Source organism: Mustela erminea, chromosome 6 (assembly GCF_009829155.1).
Source record: "Mustela erminea isolate mMusErm1 chromosome 6, mMusErm1.Pri, whole genome shotgun sequence".
Lineage (NCBI taxonomy): Eukaryota > Metazoa > Chordata > Mammalia > Carnivora > Mustelidae > Mustela > Mustela erminea.
The window spans coordinates 70,471,032-70,493,625 of NC_045619.1; the positions used below are offsets into that span (position 1 = coordinate 70,471,032).

Here is a 22,594-nt window from a genome sequence, read left to right on the forward strand (position 1 = left end):
GGAGAGAAAGTCCGCTGCATGTAGAAAAGACTGCACTGGAGCAAACCATTAGGAAGCATACTTTAGGACAGAGGAGATGGCCTTGAGTTCCCCTATATATATAACTGTCTACTCAGTACCTTGGCCCAATTCTACTTTTAAGTGCAGTTCTACACTAGCCTTGAGACTAGCCAAACTTGAGGGCATAGCCAGATAATATTATCAAAACTGAATTTTATTCAGTTGGATATCCAACCAAAGTCAGTGTTTTCCTGGCCTGTTGGAGCCAAACAGTTCCTTCTCTTTTCTACCTCCCTTGGCTAAGATAAACCTGGCCTAAGTACATATAAAAAGCTTGTTTAGCTTTGATGAAGTTGCATAATGTTCATTTTATTGCTTATGTTGTTGTAAGGTGTAAGAACAAGAAAAAGCAGATGTGCAAATGATCATTTGCTAGTTACAAACCCATTTCAGAAAGATGTTGCCATGTATTAGCACTCATTTTTGTCAATAAAAAGACAATTACTGGTAATAACACATTTCATAAATTTTAAGTTGTATTAGCATGATAAAATATACCCATAGTAATCAGCATTAAAACATCACAATTTTGTGGCTGTTATTTATTAAATTGAGTCATGCTTGTATACAAAGTATTTTCCAATCTTCATCAGACCAAAGATCATAGTATGAGTAAGAAATAATAAGAAACACCACCACCAGGTATGCTGTGTTTTTGTTGGCTGCTCTAGAGGTCTTCAAGTCTGGATAATTTTGGTTGATTCATATTCCTTCTAAGTGAGAAAAGAGAGGAAGAGGAGTATGAAGAAAGAAAAAAAAAAGCAATGTTTTTATTAAAGATACAAGTTCTAGAAATGCCCAAATTATTTAAAAATTTTATATGTTACCAAAATACATCTCTTCCATATTTTCTAACAATAACCCTAGAAAACTTGGTTTCACCATTGTGTGGTTACTTCTGCTTCTCCTGATTTTCTTTGCCTAAACTTGAGTATCTCAGAGGCTGTTTAATCTGGTGAAATTACTCTACAAAGTCATGTGAAGCCTAGAGGAGTGATGGCAGCTTCCAAAGGTTCTACTGTGGCTCTTGGTTATGTTTTTATCACCATGAGTCCTAACTGGAAAGGAACTTTCAGTGGGTCTCTTTGGGTAACTTTAGACATGAGGGAGAAGATTCAGGGGAATGATTACATTATTTGTTTCACCTTAAATATGTGGCTGTGGACTTTTAAAGAAACCACAGTAGTATAACTATTTATTTATTTTCCCCCTACGATTTTCAGAGATCTTCTGGGAATCAGGCCATCATTGGTGCATCAACGTAGTTCATGTATTTATTAGCACAAAATTGCAAGGAAAAGCCAAACACGTTACAGAAGAATTTCCATATCTTATTTTAACTTCACATTTTTATTTAGATTACTTCAAAAAGGGGAAAAGGGCATGGCTACTGTGTGTTCTGACCATCTTTAGGTAGCAGAGACATATCCTCACTGGTGGTCACCCATTGTGCCAAAGAGAACAGTGTTTCACAATTTTGTGAGCTTCTCTAACTGTTTAATATTTCCATGGTACCAGCATGCCTATTGGTATGCCCCAACTATTCTCTTTCCAATTTGCATCAAAGATTACACATTCAAATTTCTTGTGTCCTCTTGAAAGAAAATGGTGAAATAGTCCATAGTCTATCCAAAAAAGGGAGAAAAACATATTAGAAATAGATTAAAAATAAAGATACGATGATTGCCACCATGGGGTTTATCACAAAAACTTCATGAACAAGCATCTGTCTCAAGAACTGGAGGTACTACTATCAGATGTACTTTTTATATTCATATTTTGATAGACTAAATAGAAGAGATATTTCACTATTCAGTAGCAATAGAAAGAATATAATTACCAAAAGTCTTAACACTCACATGAGGCAATGTTCCGTATTTTTAGGAAGTGCTGGAGTCTCAGAATCAAGAATTTACAGAGAATCCAGAGGCCGTGGTAGCAATGAACCCCACATAAAACGTCCAATGAACGCCTTCATGGTGTGGGCTAAAGATGAACGAAGGAAAATCCTTCAAGCCTTTCCCGACATGCACAACTCCAACATCAGCAAGATATTGGGTAAGAAACGTATTAATGGTTATGAGACGCATGGAATAAATGTACAGCTCTGTTTCCTGCAGTTGTTGAAAGCCTCCTGGCTTTGGAGGCGGGGGTGATCTGTTTATCTAAATAAGCACCATTAATTGAGGCTTTCCTTCTGATGATGAAGCATTTCATGTCTGTGGAGAAAGGTGCTCAGTTTTTATAGCTTGCTTAGTCCTGTGTCTCCCTACTAATTGTTGCAGTATTTTCTCTTCTTTAAGATCTAGAGATATTTTGTAGCAAGACAAAGAAAAAAGTTTCTTTCCTCTGAGCCATTTGACAATGAGGTTGACTGTATTTGTTCTTTCCCTTTGAGCTACAGAATTCTTCACGTGCTAGGGCTGGAGAATACATATAGGTGAGGTTTGTTCTGGTGCTATAACTGAAAGTCAGTTAAGACTGCTGGGACACAAGAAGATGAGGCGTGTGGTGCAATTTTTAATTTATACTTTTTGTAGCCTGCAGCAGATTTTCAGCATCTTTTAAAAAGGGACTTTTCCTGCTATTGCAGCTTTCAGCTTAACAGATACAGTACATTTTTGCCTTACGTATATAGACGCTGAAAGCATGCAGAAGAGATGGTGAGAGGTAGGGTAATGATTATAAAAGACCAACTATAGACCAGTTGAAGTCCCAGAAAAAGGAAGGGAAGATACAATTTCTTTTGCGCTGTTCACTTGACATCACCACCACCTTCTTCACCTTCAGATAGTGGGGTGGCTAGCTACCAGATAATCTAAGCATATCTTAGATTATTTATTCCCTGACTTCTAAGAGCTAAACAACAAGAAAAGAATAGGAACACCTACCTCTGAATTTGGGCTTCAACAAATAAGTAACGCAACAAAACAGAAACCATTAATCACTTGAACTTATGTTTCGGTTTTCATCTAAATAATTTTGAGATCTTTAAATGAACATTATATCAAAAGATAACAGTATGTGAAGCTTAGAAAATGTGAATATTTATGGATAAAGGAAATGCACATTTTTTACATCTCTACCATCTCTGTTTTTCCTTTTTTATGACCAAATTTTACCTTCCATATGAAGTTTTCCATTTTTTTTTAAAGATTTTATTTATTGGAGAGACAGAGATCACAAGTAGGCAGAGAGGCAGGCAGGGGGAGGGGGGGGAAGCAGGCTCCCCGCTGAGCAAAGAGCCTGTTGCGGGGCTCAATCCCAGGATCCTGGGATCATGACCTGAGCCAAAGGCCAAGGCTTTAACCCACTGAGCCACCCAGTTGCCCCAAAGTATCCCATTTTTTAAATAGATATCATACCTGTTCCATTTGGTAAAACTCTAGAAAAGGATAAAATACTTTATGTAAATATATTCCATATCCTAATGTATCAGTTATTGCAAAATTAGAAATCGCAAAACGTTAAAATTTGAAAAAACAGATTAAATACTGATTGTTTAAACCGTCTATATCATCCAATTCCTGTGTCTGAATACTGGAAAAATGATAGTTACTGATTAAAACTTTATCCTAAGTGTAAGAGAAATATCAGTTTTGGTAATGTGAAATACTTTAGGAAATGCAGCATAAGATTTTATGGGAAGGCATGACCAGCTACAGGCATTTTTTTTCTGGTTTGAAGGAAAGACTATAAGAATGACCATATGATGTATCATAATGGGTGACACGAAAAAGAGTGCTGTCTGATTTTAGACTTTTCAAGAGAATTGTGTTCATTAAAGATATAGCAGGAAGAAAAGAAAAACACTGAGGTGTTTGGGACCTCAATATTTGGTCATAGCTTCAAATAAATAAGTGATCTTCAGATATCCAGAAGATCATTCGAACTGGCCCATTTCTTATACAAGTACAAAGAAAGCTTGATGTTTTCCTCTTTACTGATTGTTTTGGATAACAGCCTCCGACAGCATGCCGCTAATTCATTCTGCTTAAAACAGGCGCTTGAGCTGGGTTGACATTTTACATAGTCTCTGGGGATCCTAGTTGACATTTTAAAGGGCTTCTAAGCATTTTATAATACCCTAAAATCTGGTTTTAATAAGCCATTCTGCTGAAATTGTTAACATAAGGAATCACCTTTTACTGTTTGGCGCTAGATCAGGGGATGGGGGACATCTTTTTCTGATTAGATATACAGTAGTTGGAGTAAAATGTGCAAATTCATTACAGACCCCATGGAGATGACAATGCTGCTCAGCTCAAACTCTTCATTTTTATTGTATTGGCAGATTTAGAAAGGAAAAGAGGACTCTCAAGACTGGTGGTGATTTCTTTCTTTCTTCCTTTTTTTTTTTTTTCCCCTTCTTATTTTGAACATCAGATTTTTTAATTTAATCATCCTCTTTGTCATCAGGGGGAATACCCAAATGTCCTTCTGCATTTTCCATTGTAAAAGACCAGTCTTTTGAAAAATGCAGGGAACATACTCCCTGCACGTGGTCCAGGCTAAGCAACCAGCCCCACCCAGATCAGGTAGATGTTTTCATCTCCTCCTGAGAGACCTAAATTGCTCATGTAGTGTGTCTCAGGGTTCACATCGTAGCTATATTCAGTGGATGCTGTACCTGCAAAGCCATTAAAACCCAAACCAAACTTATTTGGTTTTCTCTATTAGAAAGTTATTAAAAAACGAAAACTGTATTTGCCACCAAACCGAAACACTGTTTGTCTCTACTGCCATAAAACGGAATAGTTAGCCATTTTGCCAAGTACACACAGTGCTTAGGCTACCTTAATTCTTTAAAAAGACATAACTATGATACGGCCATCTTTTAAAATGTAATTAAGGATTCAGTGATATTTCCAAGGAAATTGTATTATCAAGTATCTAAACATTCTGTGATACCCGTTCATGCAGATTTGGAAGTCAACTTGTCGGAGAATTTACACCCTTTTATTGTGTATGTCATCTTTATGTTAATATATCTTTCCTTTATCATATAATGTCTATATGTGTATATATATATCACCTTTCCCTTTGTGTATATATATATATCACCTTTCCCTCTGCATTTCAGCTAGATCGACGTTAAGTTCCTCCAATTCCTCTTCCCACTTGACCATTCTGCTCTTCCTCCATAGAAAGCCCTCCCCTTCTGATTCCTATAGGAGTCATTTCCACAGCAAAGCCCTCCTGACCTACAAAAGATTGATCCCAACTCCTTATCATGGTCACATAGCTTCCTGTACATTCCACAATTGTAATTAAAATAATAAATTTTTTAATTAGCTGCTTAATAGATTTCTTCTCCACTGGAATATGAGCCTCAAGAAGATAAGGAACATAATGATTCATCACTGCATATTCAGTGATTAATACAGCAGGATGCACATAGTAGGAAATCTAAAAAGGATTATTACACTCTGAGGCAGGTTACTATGAGGCATAAACATTCTTTTTCCTTAGAGAAATACATGCTTTTCAAGCTTATAGAACATTCAGACTTAGAGAAGAACACTTAGCAATTCCTCTTCTAATTGAGAATTCTAGTTTCTTTGTTCTCTCTAGTGATAAAGATATGGAATTTTAAAGTCAACAATCATAGATCCATTTTTCAATGTACTTATGTAATTCTTAAGTAAATTATTTCTGGTGTGCTCACTTTTGCACTCCCTGATCTGAAGTTTAGAGCCCTGTTACACATACTTGGAAGAAACTTCCCAAAAAGAATTGATCTAGTTCAATAGTATTATAGCTTTATCTGTGTTTATATTTGCCCTGAGAATAACATAACAGTTCCCAGTACCTCTAGAGAATATTGTTGGGCAATATAGCGTTTGAGATCATACCTACAAATTATTGGACATGGCTATTTAAACACAAGTTTCAGAAAGGAATAAAAAAAACCTCTGATTTTTGAGCTATAACCTGGATTTCTGTAGTAAATAGAATAAAATCATACTGACTGTCTAGATTGGGAAAAAAATGTGTTTATAAATTTTTGTAACACCTACGTGGATAGACCCACTCAGGCAACATCTGTTCCAATAGGAAAGAATTCTAAGGGAGGAGTATTGTCCCTGTTACTGTATTCCTTTAATACATGTAACAGTCCATATTGAGGAATTATCTGCATTTGTAGGGAAGAACTGTTCATCAGTGAGCTGTTTGCATTTGAGATACGGAATTATGGTTGAGTAAGGAATTGATTCAAAAGTCTTAAGATCTTGCTTTGATGACCTTGCAGGGCAGGTAAAGCTTCTGTACCAGAACCTATTTAGTGGGGAACTCCCAATTCCAGTTATTTTGGTCTTTGTACATTTGGGTAAAGTTGAGCATTACTTGCTGATAAACACACTTCATCTGCAAATAGAATCTCCTCACATGCTTAATAAAAAGTAAACATTATTACCACTTCTTATTTTACTACTACACACAGCCACAGTAATAGAACCAAAGCTTTAAATCACATTTATATTGAGAATTAGCATAACTATTTTTAATTAAGCTGCACGTTGTGTGTGTGTGTGTGTGTGATCCTAGTTGAAGCCAAACCAAAATCAAGTGAAAAGAAGGGGAAAACCAATTTGGATTACCAACTGGATTAATATTATTAATGCATACTATTCTTCAAGAAATGACATCTCTTTATATTATTGAAAGTTGATTTATTAAGAGAAAAATCTTACCCCATACATATTTATTCTGGCAGTTGTAACCTCTGCTAGATCATAGCAGGTGGCTATAGGTATCTAAAAACATACATTGTAGCATGTTCAGGTTCAATTACATCCAACCTGAGTTTGAGTCACAGATTTGCAATTTAATAGTTTTGTGACCTTGGATAAGTTACTTCATCTATTTGAATTTTACTTTTCTCATCTATAGAAATAGGTAAAAATGCTAATACTACCTTACAGGATTCCAGTGAAAGGTAAAAATGGACAACTTGTGTAAAGTTTTTAGCACAGTATCTAGCACACAGTAGTTACCCAGTGCATGTTCATTAATACAATTTTTTGTAATTAAAGTTTTAATGGAATGAATTTTTAAATGCAATCATTCATGAAAGCATACTTCCAAATTTTGAGGAGAATTATATGTAGCATATGTGAGAAACCCTTGTAGTAAATAATGTGTATCCCCCACCTAAAAATACTCAGCACCTAGATAATTAGCCACAGATTGAAAATGTATAATAAGTTTTTGCATAAATTTTCAGTTCATAGTTGAATCATATCGTGGTCCAATGTGGAAACAAAAGGTATATTCTTTAAACTATCTGTGAGCTTTTAAATATATAATGTACATGGTTGGCTCAGTTGTTAATTCCAGCCAGGAAAAAAAAAAAAAAAAGGATCGTCCCACCTTTGTATCTTTGGGTACACAGTTTCCTTAAGGACACAGCCAGCAACACCTCTGTCCTGTGGGATCTCACCTCATGAGTCATCCTTTGCTAATCAAACACATTTTTATGTGTTTCTGAGTTTGGGCCCGCATTTTTACTTTAGATTTCCTTGTTCTCAGGGCTATCTTCTTAGGAACCTCCGCAGCTGCGCCAGTTGGAATCCTAACCTTCTTTTCCTCACAGGATCTCGCTGGAAAGCTATGACGAACCTAGAGAAACAGCCATATTACGAGGAGCAAGCCCGTCTCAGCAAGCAGCACCTGGAGAAGTACCCCGACTACAAATACAAGCCGCGGCCCAAGCGCACCTGCCTCGTGGACGGCAAGAAGCTGCGCATCGGCGAGTACAAGGCGATCATGCGGAACAGGCGGCAGGAGATGCGGCAGTACTTCAATGTCGGGTACGGGCCTCTCGGTCGCGTCTGCACGGGGAGCGCTCCTTGTTCCACTTAATGGGGTGTGAGACATTCTGATTCTGCTGCGAGGCAGCCTTTTGAAAAAGAGCCTGAACTCCGTGTGTTTTCGGGGACTAGACTGTCCCCCCATCTGTACCTCCATATGGAGGAACTCCAAGGACCTAGGACCTTGGCTCTCCCAGGAGCTTCCTTAACAACTGGCTTGAGGATAAGCTATCTGAAAGTAAGCCTTTTGAAGTGCGTTGTTAAAAACGGGGAAGCATCATCAGTTCTTCGCCTCGTTGGCGTTCATTACTTCCAAGGCGTCGCATGGACAAGTTCCACAGCAGTCTTGTTGGAGATAATACATCATAAAAATGGTTTCAAAAGAAACCCTTGCTTTGGAATATAGAGGGGTTTCTGGGCTGTCAAGGCACACGTGTGGCCTTTGTAGATCAGGCAAAGTGGAGATTCTATTTAGGGCACGACAAGGTTGTGAACGGGAAAGCTCGCTTCTGAATCAAGAATGGAGCTCCCAGGAGGTCTTACCCTGCTTCCTCTGGCGGGGCTGGGTGCTGTGTCCTGTGATGCTGCCAGCAACTTCATTTCTTCTGCAGAATTTTCTCAGAAAGCAGGGAAAGGAGGTAGCTCCTATTTGGAACGGAAGTTATTTAGATCCCAAGGGCTTCTTAGAATAATAAATACTGTTCTGAAGATGGCCAGAGGATACTTTAAAAAAAAAATTTTTTTTTTTTTTTTAAATTCTGCCCTCCCTATCTTCCTTCCTGGAAGGAGTCTGTAGGCTCTGTGCTTTATATGCCAATGCATGACTCTCCTCAAAGCTGAGCACAAAACCCGACATGGATGAAATAGTAGACATATGAATGAACAAACGAACGAATGAATGAATGGAGCCTAAATGAACATCATCTATGAATCCCTTCCCAATAGGACCAGCTACATAATTTGTGGAGCCCAGTGCAAAATGAAAATGGGGGATTTCTGTTAAAGAGTTAAGTTCTGCTGCTGTATCTTGAAATTCTTTAACCCAAGCATAAGGTCTTTCTAAGCCCAGGGCCTTGTGCGGCTGGAGAGCTGTCTGCCCTGCTTCCCATCCCCCCAACTATTGTAGGGACCAGGTGGGCAACGAGTTACTATTCAGTTCTGGTGATTTCTGAGCAATAACATTTTATTTTGAGAACTCTAATATTTTAGGGTTTTTATTTTTCCCATTGAAATTGCATGATCTGTAGCTTAATTATTTCCGAAAACACTGTTGTAGTGAAGGGGACATGAACTTGGGGTCAAGTTCTGCTGCTTAATCTTTCTGCACCTCAGGTTTTGTTTGTTTTTTTATAAAATAAGATAGTAATAAAACAGTTATTTTAAGTGTCAAATAGGTAACACATGTAAGTGCCTTGTGATCTGCCAAGCTGTAGACAGAGGTAAGGTATTGACAACACAGGAGGATGCAACTTTTTGAATGTTGGGCAATAGGATAAGAATCACGGTTTTAGATTTGGGCAAGCCGAGCAGATTCGTTATAGAGTAAAGCATGCCTCTGAGAATCCCCTCACCCACAGTCTTTTTTTGGGACTTCCTCTCTGCAGGCAACAAGCACAGATCCCCATCGCCACCGCAGGTGTTGTGTACCCTGGAGCCATCGCCATGGCGGGAATGCCCTCCCCTCACCTGCCCTCAGAGCACTCAAGCGTGTCCAGCAGCCCAGAGCCCGGGATGCCTGTTATCCAGAGCACTTACGGTGTGAAAGGAGAGGAGCCACATATCAAAGAAGAGATACAGGCCGAGGACATCAACGGAGAAATTTATGATGAGTTCGATGAGGAAGAGGATGACCCAGATGTAGATTATGGGAGTGACAGTGAAAACCATATTGCAGGACAAGCCAACTGATAAGGGTCAAAAGATTGTTGTGACCTTAGGACTTAAAGAAGCCCTAGCTGGTTCATCCTTACCAGTGGCCAAGCACATTAACTTTCTCATACACTGACTGTTACTTTAACTGTTAGTCTTAAATAGTTGGGACATCAGCTGACTAATAGACCTCAGCCTCAAAAGGCTTGGAAAGGAAAAAAAAAAATACAAGCAAACAACAATATCAACAACAAGAGATTGAAATAAGCTATGGGTAAAATAATGCCAGTAATTCAGCTGCTACATCCAAGCACTGAAGTCTTACCCGTCAACTTTTTTTTTTTTAATAAACTTTATGGCTGTTTGTTCTACAATGTTCTAGAAATTCTCACTCAGGTACACAGTGCCAACAAGTGGCTTGTGAATGTGTTTTGTTGTTTTGTGCTACAATTTTTAAAAAAATAAGTTTTGTTTTGTTTTTTGGGGTTTCTGGGTTTTTTCCTTTTCTTTTTCTTTCCTTTTTTTTCTTTTTTTGTAATGCACCTGACAGAAAAAAAGAAAGATGAATTTCTCTTTACTTCTCTTCACCTTCTCCATCTCTATACTTTAAAGATGGAAGTCTGTGCATGGGGGGGAAGAGGGAAAAAGAGCCTGTTTTTAACTTCCTTGCTATCCACCACAAAATAAGCAATTATTTTCTTTAGAGGACTTTCTTTATCTATTGCACACCACACTACATCTTTGAGCAAGTGCCAAATTTGTACTGAAGTGTTGACCCAGTTCCTTTTTTTTTTCCTTTCCTTTTTCCTGTTCCTTCTTAAGTTAGGACAGTGTTATATCTTAGACAATCCCTTGAAAAACCTGAAATACCAGCAGCTGGTGAGATTTGACTTTTTTTTTTTCTTAAATGGAAACTGTAGGTGCTGTTCTCAGGTGAAAAGAGAGAGAGAGAGAGAGAGACATAAGAAATTTAGAGAAAAAAAATATTTTCTGATCTTGGATTTTTGTGTGTATGTATGTGTGTGATTATGGTACTAATAGGAATAACATTGAACCATTGTGAGTTAAACCCACATCTGGGGATGAAATCCCACATCCTCCTAAGTGACTGGTCTGGAAGCAACCTTGACCTTGACTTTGCACTTCAAATGACAACCAAGATAGGGCTCAGAAATTATATTTTTAAATTTCTAATACGATTATTATTGGATGGATCAGGTGGCCCTGTGTAATCGAGGTGTGCATGTATAACATGGAAGCTACTAGCAAACTGTTCCCAGATGTCCCTTCTTCCTGGTCAGTTGGTTCCACTAACGTTTGAGACTTAATGATTTCTGTTTGTTTTTCCTATTGATAACATTAAGCAAAACAATCCTTGTTTTCCTTGACTGTATTTGGCCGTTTTCCAGAAACACAGAATTAGCTTATTTCTTCAACATTCCATCCTTTCCTGATCAGGAAATGGAACTGATGATTTTGTAAGGTATTTTTCATCTCTCCATGAAATGAGGCAGAGGCCATTTGCATTTCACAATTGTGGGCCATGTGCATCCCATCCCGTAAAAACCAGGATTTGGTTAAAAGTCAGAGCAGCCTGACAGAAACAGAGCCTGGCTGAACCCAGTGATCCTTGCCACCACTTTCCCTTGCTGTAAGACGAATCCACAGAAGTCCAGTTTTTGGTTCCAGCCGAGTATGTGCGTACAGCAACAACTCATGGTGACAGAACTGCTTGTTTAGATTTTGCCAGCCACACGCCTAGGCAGTTACAGGGCTTGTACAGATAAATGCAAAATCACTTCAAGTCCATTGCCATTATTGGTACAGAAGCATCAGACAGTTCAGTACTCCAGCCGGGAGCTTGGAGGTGCTATGGTTTTCACTCCAGTCCTCATTTCCTATCCCACCCCTCAAACCTGACCCCAAAGTTTGATTTTTACACATAAATAAGAAAAACAAATCCTTTTTATTTTTCTCTCTCTCAAAAGACTTGCTCTGGGGTTTTGCTTGGAGGAGCTGATCATATCCTGCATGTCAGAGATTTTGTTTTGTTTTTCTGTTTGTTTTTGATGACTGTATTTTCATTTGAACTGCCTCTTTTTGCTAGTGTTGTAATGATGATGATGATAAAATAATAATAATAATAATAGTAATAATAATAATAATGGTCAGCTGTTCCCAGATTAGTAAGTTATGTATAATTTATTTCTCCCTCTCTATTTTATTCTCCTCTGATTTGGAAGTGCAGCCAATAAGCTGTTAGATATTTAAAACAAATTTCCATCTTCCAACTCATATAAATATATATATATATATTTATACACACATACACACACACACACACACACACGTTCACCCACACAATTTTACTTCTCCTTCAGTAAGTTTTCTCCTTTTTAAAAATTTGGCCCCAACAATGTCAAGTTCTGGTGTTTCATACAAAGGAGTGAATAGGAGGGTTGTGTTCAATCTTAATTAACTTATGCTCTCATCACTCATTTAGTTATTTAATTGCCACAGTCATCTAGAGCCAATTTTTTTTTTGTTTTTGTTTGTTGTTTTTAAGCACTCTGGATAAGGAAAAAAATAGACACTCGTTTTATATTGTTATTATGTACAATGTGAAAACAGATTTTTAAAAATTTGTTCTTCGTCTTTGTTAACAAATTCTTTCTGACTTATGTGGGTTCACCTCTCACGTTTGCTGGATACTTATTTTACACCATGTTATAAAGATGCTTTGTTTTCATTTCATGACTTTGGGCTACAAGAATACTTTGTTTTAGCTCCAGGTAGAGGCCACTGAGGGCAATCACGGCTGAAACCAATTCTAACGCACTTAGCAGTGAATTGACAAAACACTTCTGTTTGGTCTTTTTTTGTTTGTTCTTTATTTTGTTTTATTTGAAGGGGAAAACGAAATTGTTAATGGTGACCTTTAACTGCTGAAATTCAGAAGTTAATTTTGTTTAGTTAGGTTGATGTCAGAGAGGCTGCACCGCGGATGGACGGAAACGGGAAGTCCAGAGCCCCAAGTTCTGTCCTCTTGTGTCCTGACATAGAATTCACTGGGTATTGTAATTTCTTTGCCTTAGTTTTCCCCAAAAGAAAACAGACAAACCAATTATATTGATGTTTGAAGTGCTTTCAAGTCATTTGATAAAAGGTGCTATGAATAGCAACTTACTGTGTTAACACGTTGCCTTTTTGGCATTCGATTGGTTTATCATTTTTGTAAAGGATCCTAAAACCTTGTATTCTTTCTCTGTGCCCCATGGTGATCAAAAAAGCGAAGGTAGAGGAAATCAGAATAAGATCAATCTGAAATGAAGATAACATTTCCCTCCTCTATCCTTTCCTGCCTCTCATTCACAAATGCCCACTCCCTTCTTTCTCTTTCTCCCTTTCTCTCTCTCACGTGCACGCAAACATACACACACATACACGCACACAGGCACACACTCATTCCAGTACTGAGGAATAATCTTGCCTGAACTCTCATTTGATTGCTATTATAATAAATTCCTCCAAAAATAGCCATGTTTTAATATGAATCTAAGAGAACATCACTGGAGAAAATAGGTTAAAGTTGCTCATTTACAAATTACTAATAATTTGGCTGGTTACTGCATTTGGATAAAAGACAAAACTGTTCTTCAGTAGGTTTATACCTAAATTAGTTAAGTCAATTTGTAACATTTATTTGGCATCTGCATTTAAAAGTTAACCATGTATAAAATCCCTCCCAAAGAACATAATTATTATTGAAACCAAATCCTCTTATAAGGAACGAATATTAGAGAGTTTTCTTTGATGATGAAATTATTTCATAGATTTGATTTTGGAGTAAACTTTTACCTTAATTCATTTAAAGACAATTATCTTTAACTATTCTGTGGTCCCAATTTCAGATATTTTCTTAATCCAGAAGTAGTTACTCTTCCCAGAGAAAATCTCTTTTATCACATTTAAAACATCAAAAAATAATTTTCATTCATTCTAATGGGTAAATTATTGAACTGTAGTAAACAACTGTATATTTACAAACAGGTTTATAAACTATTTGTCTATCAAGTTAATAGTAAAATAAAAATTCAGAGGTCTGCAAGGAAAATTATGAAGCCCACTTAAAGTGGTTCAGATATCTCTTCTAGGGCATAAGTTTTTGTTTAGACAGGCTTTTACAGTATTTAATTTTAAAGTTTCCTATAACTTTCAGTTTCCCAAGTTGAAGATGATGTTGTGTTAAGTTTTCTACTGATTGATTCCTGTCCTTCCCAGTGTTTCTGTCACTGGTTCACTAAAACAGTATTTATACAGCTCCACTGGCTCTAAAGCTCTTAGTCCTTCTAACATTTTGGATTTTACAAGTAAAAACGGGAGAAAAATAGAAAAGAGACAATCAAATGCCTGGAGCTTAAAACAAAGTATGTGCAACCTACCATCTCACTTGAAATTTAATAAAATAAATAATTATGTAAATATAACATAGAGTTATAGATTTATATTTTGTTCATAACACATAGTGTAATATAAGTTGTATATTTTCATGTTTTTGGTTTTATGTTACCATTCATGCCACAATAAAAATAAAACAGGAGTTTATGTACTCTTAAAAAAAAAGATGTGGGTTGCCACCAACCTGGTTTTTTTTTGTTTGTTTGTTTTTTGTTTTTGTTTTTGCATTCTCTTTTTTCAGTATTACTGCCATGCAAGGCACCAATAAAAACAGCAAATGTGTTCTTTACCTAATATACTGTGTTTCTTTTCACAATTCTTGCTGTGAAGGTATAATCTTTAGTTTTCTTATGGAAAAAGCAAAAGTACAGAAAATAATTTAGTTTTCAATATAAATAATCCCAGTCCCTGAAGTGGACTTTGAACCACAAGGATCTACGGATTTAATTCTTAGCGGTGGACATTGCAAGAAGGGACCACCAGACCTCATGATAACGCATCACAGCATACAGGGATCTAGCTTCACTATAATGTCAAAAGTTATCGCTCTTGTATGTAATTGAGTCTAATACTCTGAAATCCTACAGCCCGAAGCACTTTTAATGTCCTTTTCCCAAATTTGATGCTATCATGGGGGCAGGGTTTCCACACTTTAAAATTATATTTTATCCTATTGTTTGTATAGAAAAAAATGTAAAGTTCAGATTGTGAAATTACTGAGATCTATAATTTTCACCTTGCTGGCATCTAATTTAAGAGTCTACCCCATTAACCTCTGGATTCTACCTTCAACTTTTTAAGCAAATGTGAAAAAAACGAGAAGCCTCCTTTCCTTCCGATGACCATTTCTGCACGTCTCTTCCACCATATTATGTTTTTCTAACTTGATAGTTATGTGTGTAACCGGTTCCTGCAGGGGGTTTTGTTTGTTTCCTCGGTGGCTTGCTTGGTTTTTAAGTAAGTATCAAGACGTTGGGTCAGATAGCCTCTGGTTCGAATGAATATAAAGTCCGTAAGAAGGATCTACTCTACTAACGCTCTGCCCGTTGTGTTCCTTAAGCGAAGTATTTTTTTTACAAAGACTGGTCCACGGACCACCTGCTTCAGAATTAACTGCTCAAAGTATAGATTCCTGGGCGGGACTCCAGACGTAGTGAATCAGAAATCTCTGGAGATGGAGATAAAGTTGTTGCTGTTGAACAGCTCCAGATAATCCCGCGGCGTGCCCTGGAGTCTCAAAACAACCAGGAGGTGGGGCTGTTTTCCCTCTCCTACTGACTTTGGGCCACCATGCTTAACCTTCAGCCTCTGTGAAAACCTGCAAGCTTAGGGTCAGCGAGAGGCGTTGGAGACTGGAAAGAGCTCGCAGTCTGTCTCCTCCTAGATGGTGTTGAACCTCCAGCACCATTTCTGTACGTTATGCTCCTTTCTCTGCTTTGGCGTAGTTCATGGGCAAAGCAGGAGGCTTCGGAGACTCCCAAGGGAGCGGAACACTGACAATAGAAGGGAAACACACAAAACGACACCCACTTAGTATTTGCAAAACAAATTGAGGTTCTTTGGGAAGGAAAATAGCCATTGAAGAAGTGAAGAGATAAACATTCCATGCAGTGTTTGTAATAGACCACCTATGGCTACACTGGTCACAGTCTCAGCCCCTTGCTTCAAAAAACGTCATTATCATAATGGATGCGCTAAGGATATGTGGACGGGGAAAATCTCCGTGCTGAAACCTGCTCCCTCGAGGAGTGACGTCCCAACCACCGCTACCCTCTCTTTCCTACCAAATAAAGTTCGCTTGGTTTTGTCCTGTGATGCTTCCGTTTGGAAGCATTTTGTTCTTGGCCTGTATGTTTTTTTTAATTTCTTGTGGAATATTTAGGACTAGCATGCAATAATGGATTGTTTTCTTTCTGCCAATGCCTTGAACAACCAAAAGAATACTGGCAATAGTAAAATGAAACCCATTTTTTTTTTCATTTATCTCCATTTTGCCAATTTCGGTTGTTGGTGTTTGAGAACGTTCACATATGTATTTTTAAGAAATCAGGACACTCATTCTTACCAAATTTTGAAGTTCAGCAGTCATCCCTGTTTATAACAACACCATCACTGAAACCTCAGTTATAGCAATGGAGGTGAAGGTAAGCATGAATTAGTCCGATGTCCGAGTTAAAGAATATTTATGAAAAAAAAAAAAAGATTTATTTTTCTTGAGTTGCTAAAGCAATCTAATAGCTAGCTGAGAGGACCTGTTTTATAAGTAAGCATTGTAATTAGTATGTAAAGTGTATGCAATAGTATTGCTAAAAGTTCTTAAAAATAGTTATGTTTTCTTAAGCAGGCTAAACATCTGTCCTACGATTTTGTTTGTTCTACCAATTTGCTTAGCAAACTATTTTTACCACCAAGAATGAACCAGTTCGGCTCTGATCACAATAATCACTTTTCAATTAGTCAGGTCCAGATTCATGAGATTTTACTCCCCCATTATTGCCATTTTCTAAATATGCAGGCGAATATGGAATGGAATGGTATTTTGTTGCTGTTCAAAAGATAACTCAAGAGGATGAAAGTTGTTTTACACTGCTGTCGCTACTGATTCAATTTTAAAAGGAAAAAATAAAAAAAATTAAAAAATTACCAGAAGTGTAGGAATTCAGTAGGTCTAAGTAAACACACCATTTTGTACCTTGCCTGTTCAATTTAGTATTAAATTTCAGAGTCTGGAAAGCAATCCTAATTACACGCAAACTGTAAAATATATTTGAAATAAAGTCTTTTGTTTATAAAAATCACTGTCGTGATAACTTTTTTGATAAATTGATGTTATCTGGATAGAAAGTTGGAGAAACCACCACAGGACATAGTTAAGTAATTACTTACTTACAAAGAGGACTGACTTTATTCAAATTGCTCCAACACTGGCCCTCAGTGAGCTTTTGTTTTCCCTTATACAGCAAACCTCCAACTGACTACAGCGCAAGTTTACAAAGTGTGGTTGCATGAACTTTCGTTTCATTCAGGACTATAATCATTACTGGTAGGCCCCAAATAATTCCACAGCTTCCCCTTTTTATTTGGAAATGATCTTTCAAGCAATGTTGTCTTCTGTGGGGTGAGCATACATGAATGGAATTAACAATCTGCTTTCTTATGGGAAGAGATTATTTGACATCTGGAAAATGAAATGAAGATGCCAGTCATATGACATGTGGGCACAAATGCTAACTAACTACAGTTATTGAAAAGAAAATTTTAGATTGTCCTCATTAAGGAGTTACCAATTTCTCCCTAACCCATTAATTCTACACATCTATAAAGCTTTGATATTTTAGCCTATTCTGTCACACAAATCTTGGACTCTTGCTCATACAATTCTCTGGTGGAGCTTTATCCTTGTCCCTTATTGTTCTAGTAAAATTTTAAAAGTAACTTAATTGTTCAGATACTTAAGATGCCCAGAGCTTATGTTGGCAAACCTTTAGAAAGTTTTGGAAATGTTACCCTTTTTTCTATAAATTTTAAACACACAACACCTGAGCTTGGGTCATAGAGAGATATTTAAATCTTCTTATAAATAAAAAAAAGTACAAGTTCAGAAAAATGAATGATAACCACATGAGATTGTGCTAATGATTCAATATTTGGCAAATATTAAGTGAACGATGCTAAGTTGGTTCTCCTGGCAATAAAAATGCCTAACATCTGTCAAAGCTGACAAACCTCTGGCTGTCTAGTCCATCGTATTGGCTTTATATGATTATGTAGACTCTTACCCATTTTTAAAATGTGGTATGGCTTGTCATAAATCTACACAAAAATGCCCGTACAATAAACACATACCACGGGGTAAGGAGTAAGAATAAAAACAGATTACACATACACTCATGTAGCTCTAATCACTAAACAAAAAAAAATAGTCCTTATTTTCATAGCAGTCAGGGCAAAGAAGAAAGTACATGGATTAGAGAATACTTATTGCTTAATTGAAGGAAGCATGCGAGTTTATCATGAGAAATAAACCTTCATTGCCCTAAATTCTTGGATGGATTTCACACTTAAGGGATAAGAAACAATGCAAAGAGCCACTTTTTTTATAAGCAGATTTACAAAAGCTGTAGATTTGTTTTATATATGCTTACTCTCTCAGTCCTTGAGAAGAGTTTTATGAAGACAGTTTGCAGGGGGTCAGAGAGAGAAAGGGTATACATATGAATAGATAACTGGATATATGGATTAGACAAGGATTTACGAGGATAAAGCTGGAAGAATTGTGATTGTGATGAATATTTATCATGTCCCATAGACCAGCTTTTTCAACTATCAGATGTTTCAAACTGGCTTTTAATTATGCCATGTTCAGTATTATGATAGGTCTATAAGAGACATAAAGCAATATTTCTTCCATCAACATTTGTAATTTCCAAAGAAATAAGATGAGCATACATTAAGCAATAAAACAATATAAGAATAGGATTAATGCATCAAAGACTATAAGTGATATGAAATTTCAGATGAGAACAAGTATTGTTTTAATATATACCGATACTTCATCTCTTAAATAAACATAGTAGGTGGTAAATGGCCACCCTCCCATTGGAACAATTAGAAAAAGCTAGAAAATCACAAAAATTATGTTTTAAAGGCATTAGAAAACCGTGGAGGAAATGAGACTAGATGAACCACAATTCTGGAAGAGCAAGACTCTGTCCTAGGTGAAGCTGAAGGTTGCTAGCTATTTCTATTTAATGAAGTCATTACATTAGAGCAAAACTTGAAGGTTGCCGTAAAAGCCTTGGCAGCTTCTAGGGGAAAGAGAGACAGGCAAAGCAGTTGTGTGGATCTGAAGTGACAAATTAGAAACTTGAAGGACTTCAAACACAAGACTGGTTTTACTAATGGCATATTTTCTGAGTTCTATGGCTGTGTGGGTTGCAGGAGGTTTATGGTAAAAGCTTCTCAAAGAAAGATGGATGTCTCCTGTTGCCATTTAGTGCTTAGGAAACAAAGTCCAGCCAGAGATGTGGGACCTGCCTCAAGTGCATAGTTTCCCTTTCAAGCTAGTCTCCCTTTCAAGACCTTTGACAGATTTTTATCTTCAAAAGTTAGGATTCTGGAGAGTGGGGCTGGGTACCTTAAAAGGACAGAACTGAGGAGAAAAATGCCCCTTATGCTCACAAGCAAAGTTTGGGAAAACCACACTCTGAGACAAAATAGAGGTAGCCCGAGTATTATTAAAACTGCCAGGCAGACTTAACAGAACAAAATTCCTGATAAGAGCAAAATAATCAGCCCTTCACCCTACGTGTCCAACACAAGAATGAGAAACTCCACTATGTCAGAAGATTAAACCAAACAGGTTCTTTGTAGTTTTTTTTTTTTTTATTAAAAAAAATTTAGGAATAAAAAAATCGTAAATACAGGAAAAGACAAAGAAATGACTGATAATCAGAGAAAAAACAAAGAGTAGATGTAGGCCCACAAATGAAACTGATAATAAAGTTAGCAAACAAAGATTTCAATGTAACACTGGTTAATATAATTAAGAGAATATATGAAAAACAGACAAAATGGATACAGAGGTGAAATCCAGGAATAATAATCAAGTAGACACAGGAGGTCAGGTTTAGTAAGATTAGTAAAAAGGAAAAGAGTTTAGTTTTTAAAAAATACAGAGACTGATCAAAAAAAAAAAGCATTTAAAGAGATAATTGCTGAGAACTTTTCAAAACTAATAAAAGATATCACACAGATTCAAGAAGTTCAGGTAATCCAAGTGGGATAAGTTAAAAAAAATAAATATGTACACATTACAATAAAAACCATATGAATACATATGAAATACATTGAAAACCAATGACAAAGATAAATTATTTTTTTAAAAAGATTTTATTTATTTATTTGACAGAGGGAGAGAGATCACAAGTAGGCAGAGAGCCAGGCAGAGAGAGAGAGAGAGAGAGAGAGAGAAGCAGGCTCTCTGCTGAGCAGAGAGCCCAATGCCAGGCTTGATCCCAGAACCCTGAGATCATGATCTGAACTGAAGGCAGATGCTTAACCCACTGAGCCACTCATGTGCCCTGACAAAGATAAATTCTTTTTTTTTTTTAAAGATTTTTATTTATTTATTGGACAGAGAGATCACAAGTAGGCAGAGAGGCAGTCAGAGAGAGAGGAGGAAGCAGGCTCCCCGCTGAGCAGAGAGCCTGATGCGGGACTCAATCCCAGTGCCCTGGGATCATGACCTGAGCCTAAGGCAGAGGCCTAACCCAGTGAGCCACCCACGCACCCCCAAAGATAAATTCTTAAAAGCAACCAGAGGAAAGTAGATGATCACCAAAAAAGGGCAATGAAACTGACAGCTGACTTCTCAATAGAAACAATGGAATCTAAAAACAAGGAAATCACATTTTTAAAGTGCTACAAGAAAAAATTGCCAAACTAGACTTCTATGTACCACAAGAACTATTCTGATGCAAAGAAGTTGCAATAGAGACATTTCCAGACAAAAGCTTAGAGTACTCATCATCAGTTGATCTGATTATAGTATTAGAGAGATTTCCTCAGGCTGAAGGAAAATGATCCTGCATGGAAAATGTAACTGCAGATATAAAAGAAGAGCACTGGAAATGCTAAAATATGTGTGTAGTTGGATCTGTACACAATACCTTGTCAAGTTTTAATAAATGTAGAAGCAAATTCATAACAGCAATGATGAAACAGTGAAGAGGAGAAATAGATTTTAAAAATCTAATTGTCTGGGAGCATCAAGAAGTCAGTGATGCGTGTGGTGATCTCTAGAGTAGCCAAAAATAGAACAGTGAAAGAATTTACAACCAATTTTCTGATAGAAAAAAAATGGAATAATAAAATATTAATCTGAAGGAGATTAGACTAAATAAAATAAAATGCATGCTACCACAAGAGAAAGAACCCAAAATGGTTGAAAGTAAATTGGTGGAGGAATGTAAATCATGTAAATACTATGAAAAGAAATGTATGATCACTCTACTAATATGAGATGAAGGAGAATTCCAGATAAGAAGCATTATGAAAAATAAATTATTTCAAGGGATTCAATCCAATTGGAAGATAAGAGAATTTTTGAAACTTATGAACTAAAAATCATAACTTTGAATGACATAAAATAAGCCCAAAATGACAGAATGAAACAGAAAAATACACAGCAAAGCAGAGGCCTTTAATATAGTTCATTCAATAGCTATTAGAACAAGCTGGAAGAAAATTAGTAAAGTTATAGAAGGGCTGAATATTACAATTAACAAACTAACGTGATTGAATGGACGTGTATAGAGCCCTTCCTTCAGTGATGATAGAATTAATATTCTATGGCATATTAACTTTTCCACAGTCCACAAGATAGAGTATCATTTAAAAAAATCATGTGTAGACTATATCCTAAGCCAATTGAATTGAACTACTAATAAAGAACTAATATTTAACTAGAAAAATCACAACTGCACTGAAATAAAATATTATCATAGATGAATGAGAGTATGAATTCCTCCCTTGCTTTTTATCTACTTTCTTAGAGTTCATATAGCTCTTGCCATTTTACCACATATTTGTTGTGGGTTTTCCTCTCAATTGGAATATCTCTTCCAGCTGCTTCTTTCTTCTGCTATACCTCCTTTCAAAACTCCAGGGAGTATGAATGAGTAAACAGGACTTTAGGAACCTCACTCTTTCCTCTGAACTTGACCCACGCTCAGTCAGAGCCAGCTCACAGCCCCTTCTGTGGGCTTCAGGATCAAACACTCAGATCCACTCTCCCATGAGGCCATCTTTTTACCTATTTTCCCTACACTTGGCTTTTTCTAGGCTTGCTTATCCTTCCCCCCATCCCCCCGCACACACACACCATTAAAAACAAGGACAAAACAACAACAACAACAAAGTCACACAATCCTTTGTACCTAACTCTTACAACTCTCACCTATGTTATGGTCAGAGTTCTCCTTATTGACATAGCACCCTCGCCCCTGAAATTGTCCCTTCCTGCTCCCACCCCACCTTTCAGCTAACCTTTCTAATGTTCTCTTTCTTTGCTAAATCAGGATTTGTTTTTTATTTCACAAGATAATCCCAGAAATGAAATGTAATTCATTTTCCTTCATTTTTATACTATAAGGTGTTGATGATTGTAGGAGGTTTTCCTAAAAGTCAAGACAAAGAGCATAAACAGGGCAGAGGGATGCAAGTGCATCTGGCTTCAGGGTCCCCAAAAAGACCAAGGGTGGCCCCTCGCTGCTAGCAGGCACAGAGATGAGTAGTGGCGAAATGAGAAGGGAATTTATTTCAGTGAGACCAACATCAGGAAGACAGTGGACTAATGTCTCAAAGACTGTCTTCAGTATTGAAAATACTTC

At 37.0% G+C, this 22,594-nt stretch overlaps 1 protein-coding gene across 19 annotated transcripts in view; it reads left to right on the forward strand.

Moving 5' to 3' along the window:
• SOX5 (SRY-box transcription factor 5) overlaps positions 1 to 9,979 on the forward strand; it is a 985,042-nt gene extending 975,063 nt beyond the window's left edge. For all 19 annotated transcript variants that reach the window (XM_032349915.1, XM_032349912.1, XM_032349920.1 and 16 more), the window contains 3 exons: positions 1,945 to 2,118; positions 7,658 to 7,874; positions 9,479 to 9,979. In XM_032349915.1, the coding sequence (XP_032205806.1) occupies positions 1,945 to 2,118; positions 7,658 to 7,874; positions 9,479 to 9,782 (695 nt within the window). In that variant the 3' untranslated portion in view covers positions 9,783 to 9,979. The remainder of the gene's footprint in view (positions 1 to 1,944; positions 2,119 to 7,657; positions 7,875 to 9,478) is intronic.
• Positions 9,980 to 22,594: the final 12,615 nt, after the last annotated feature.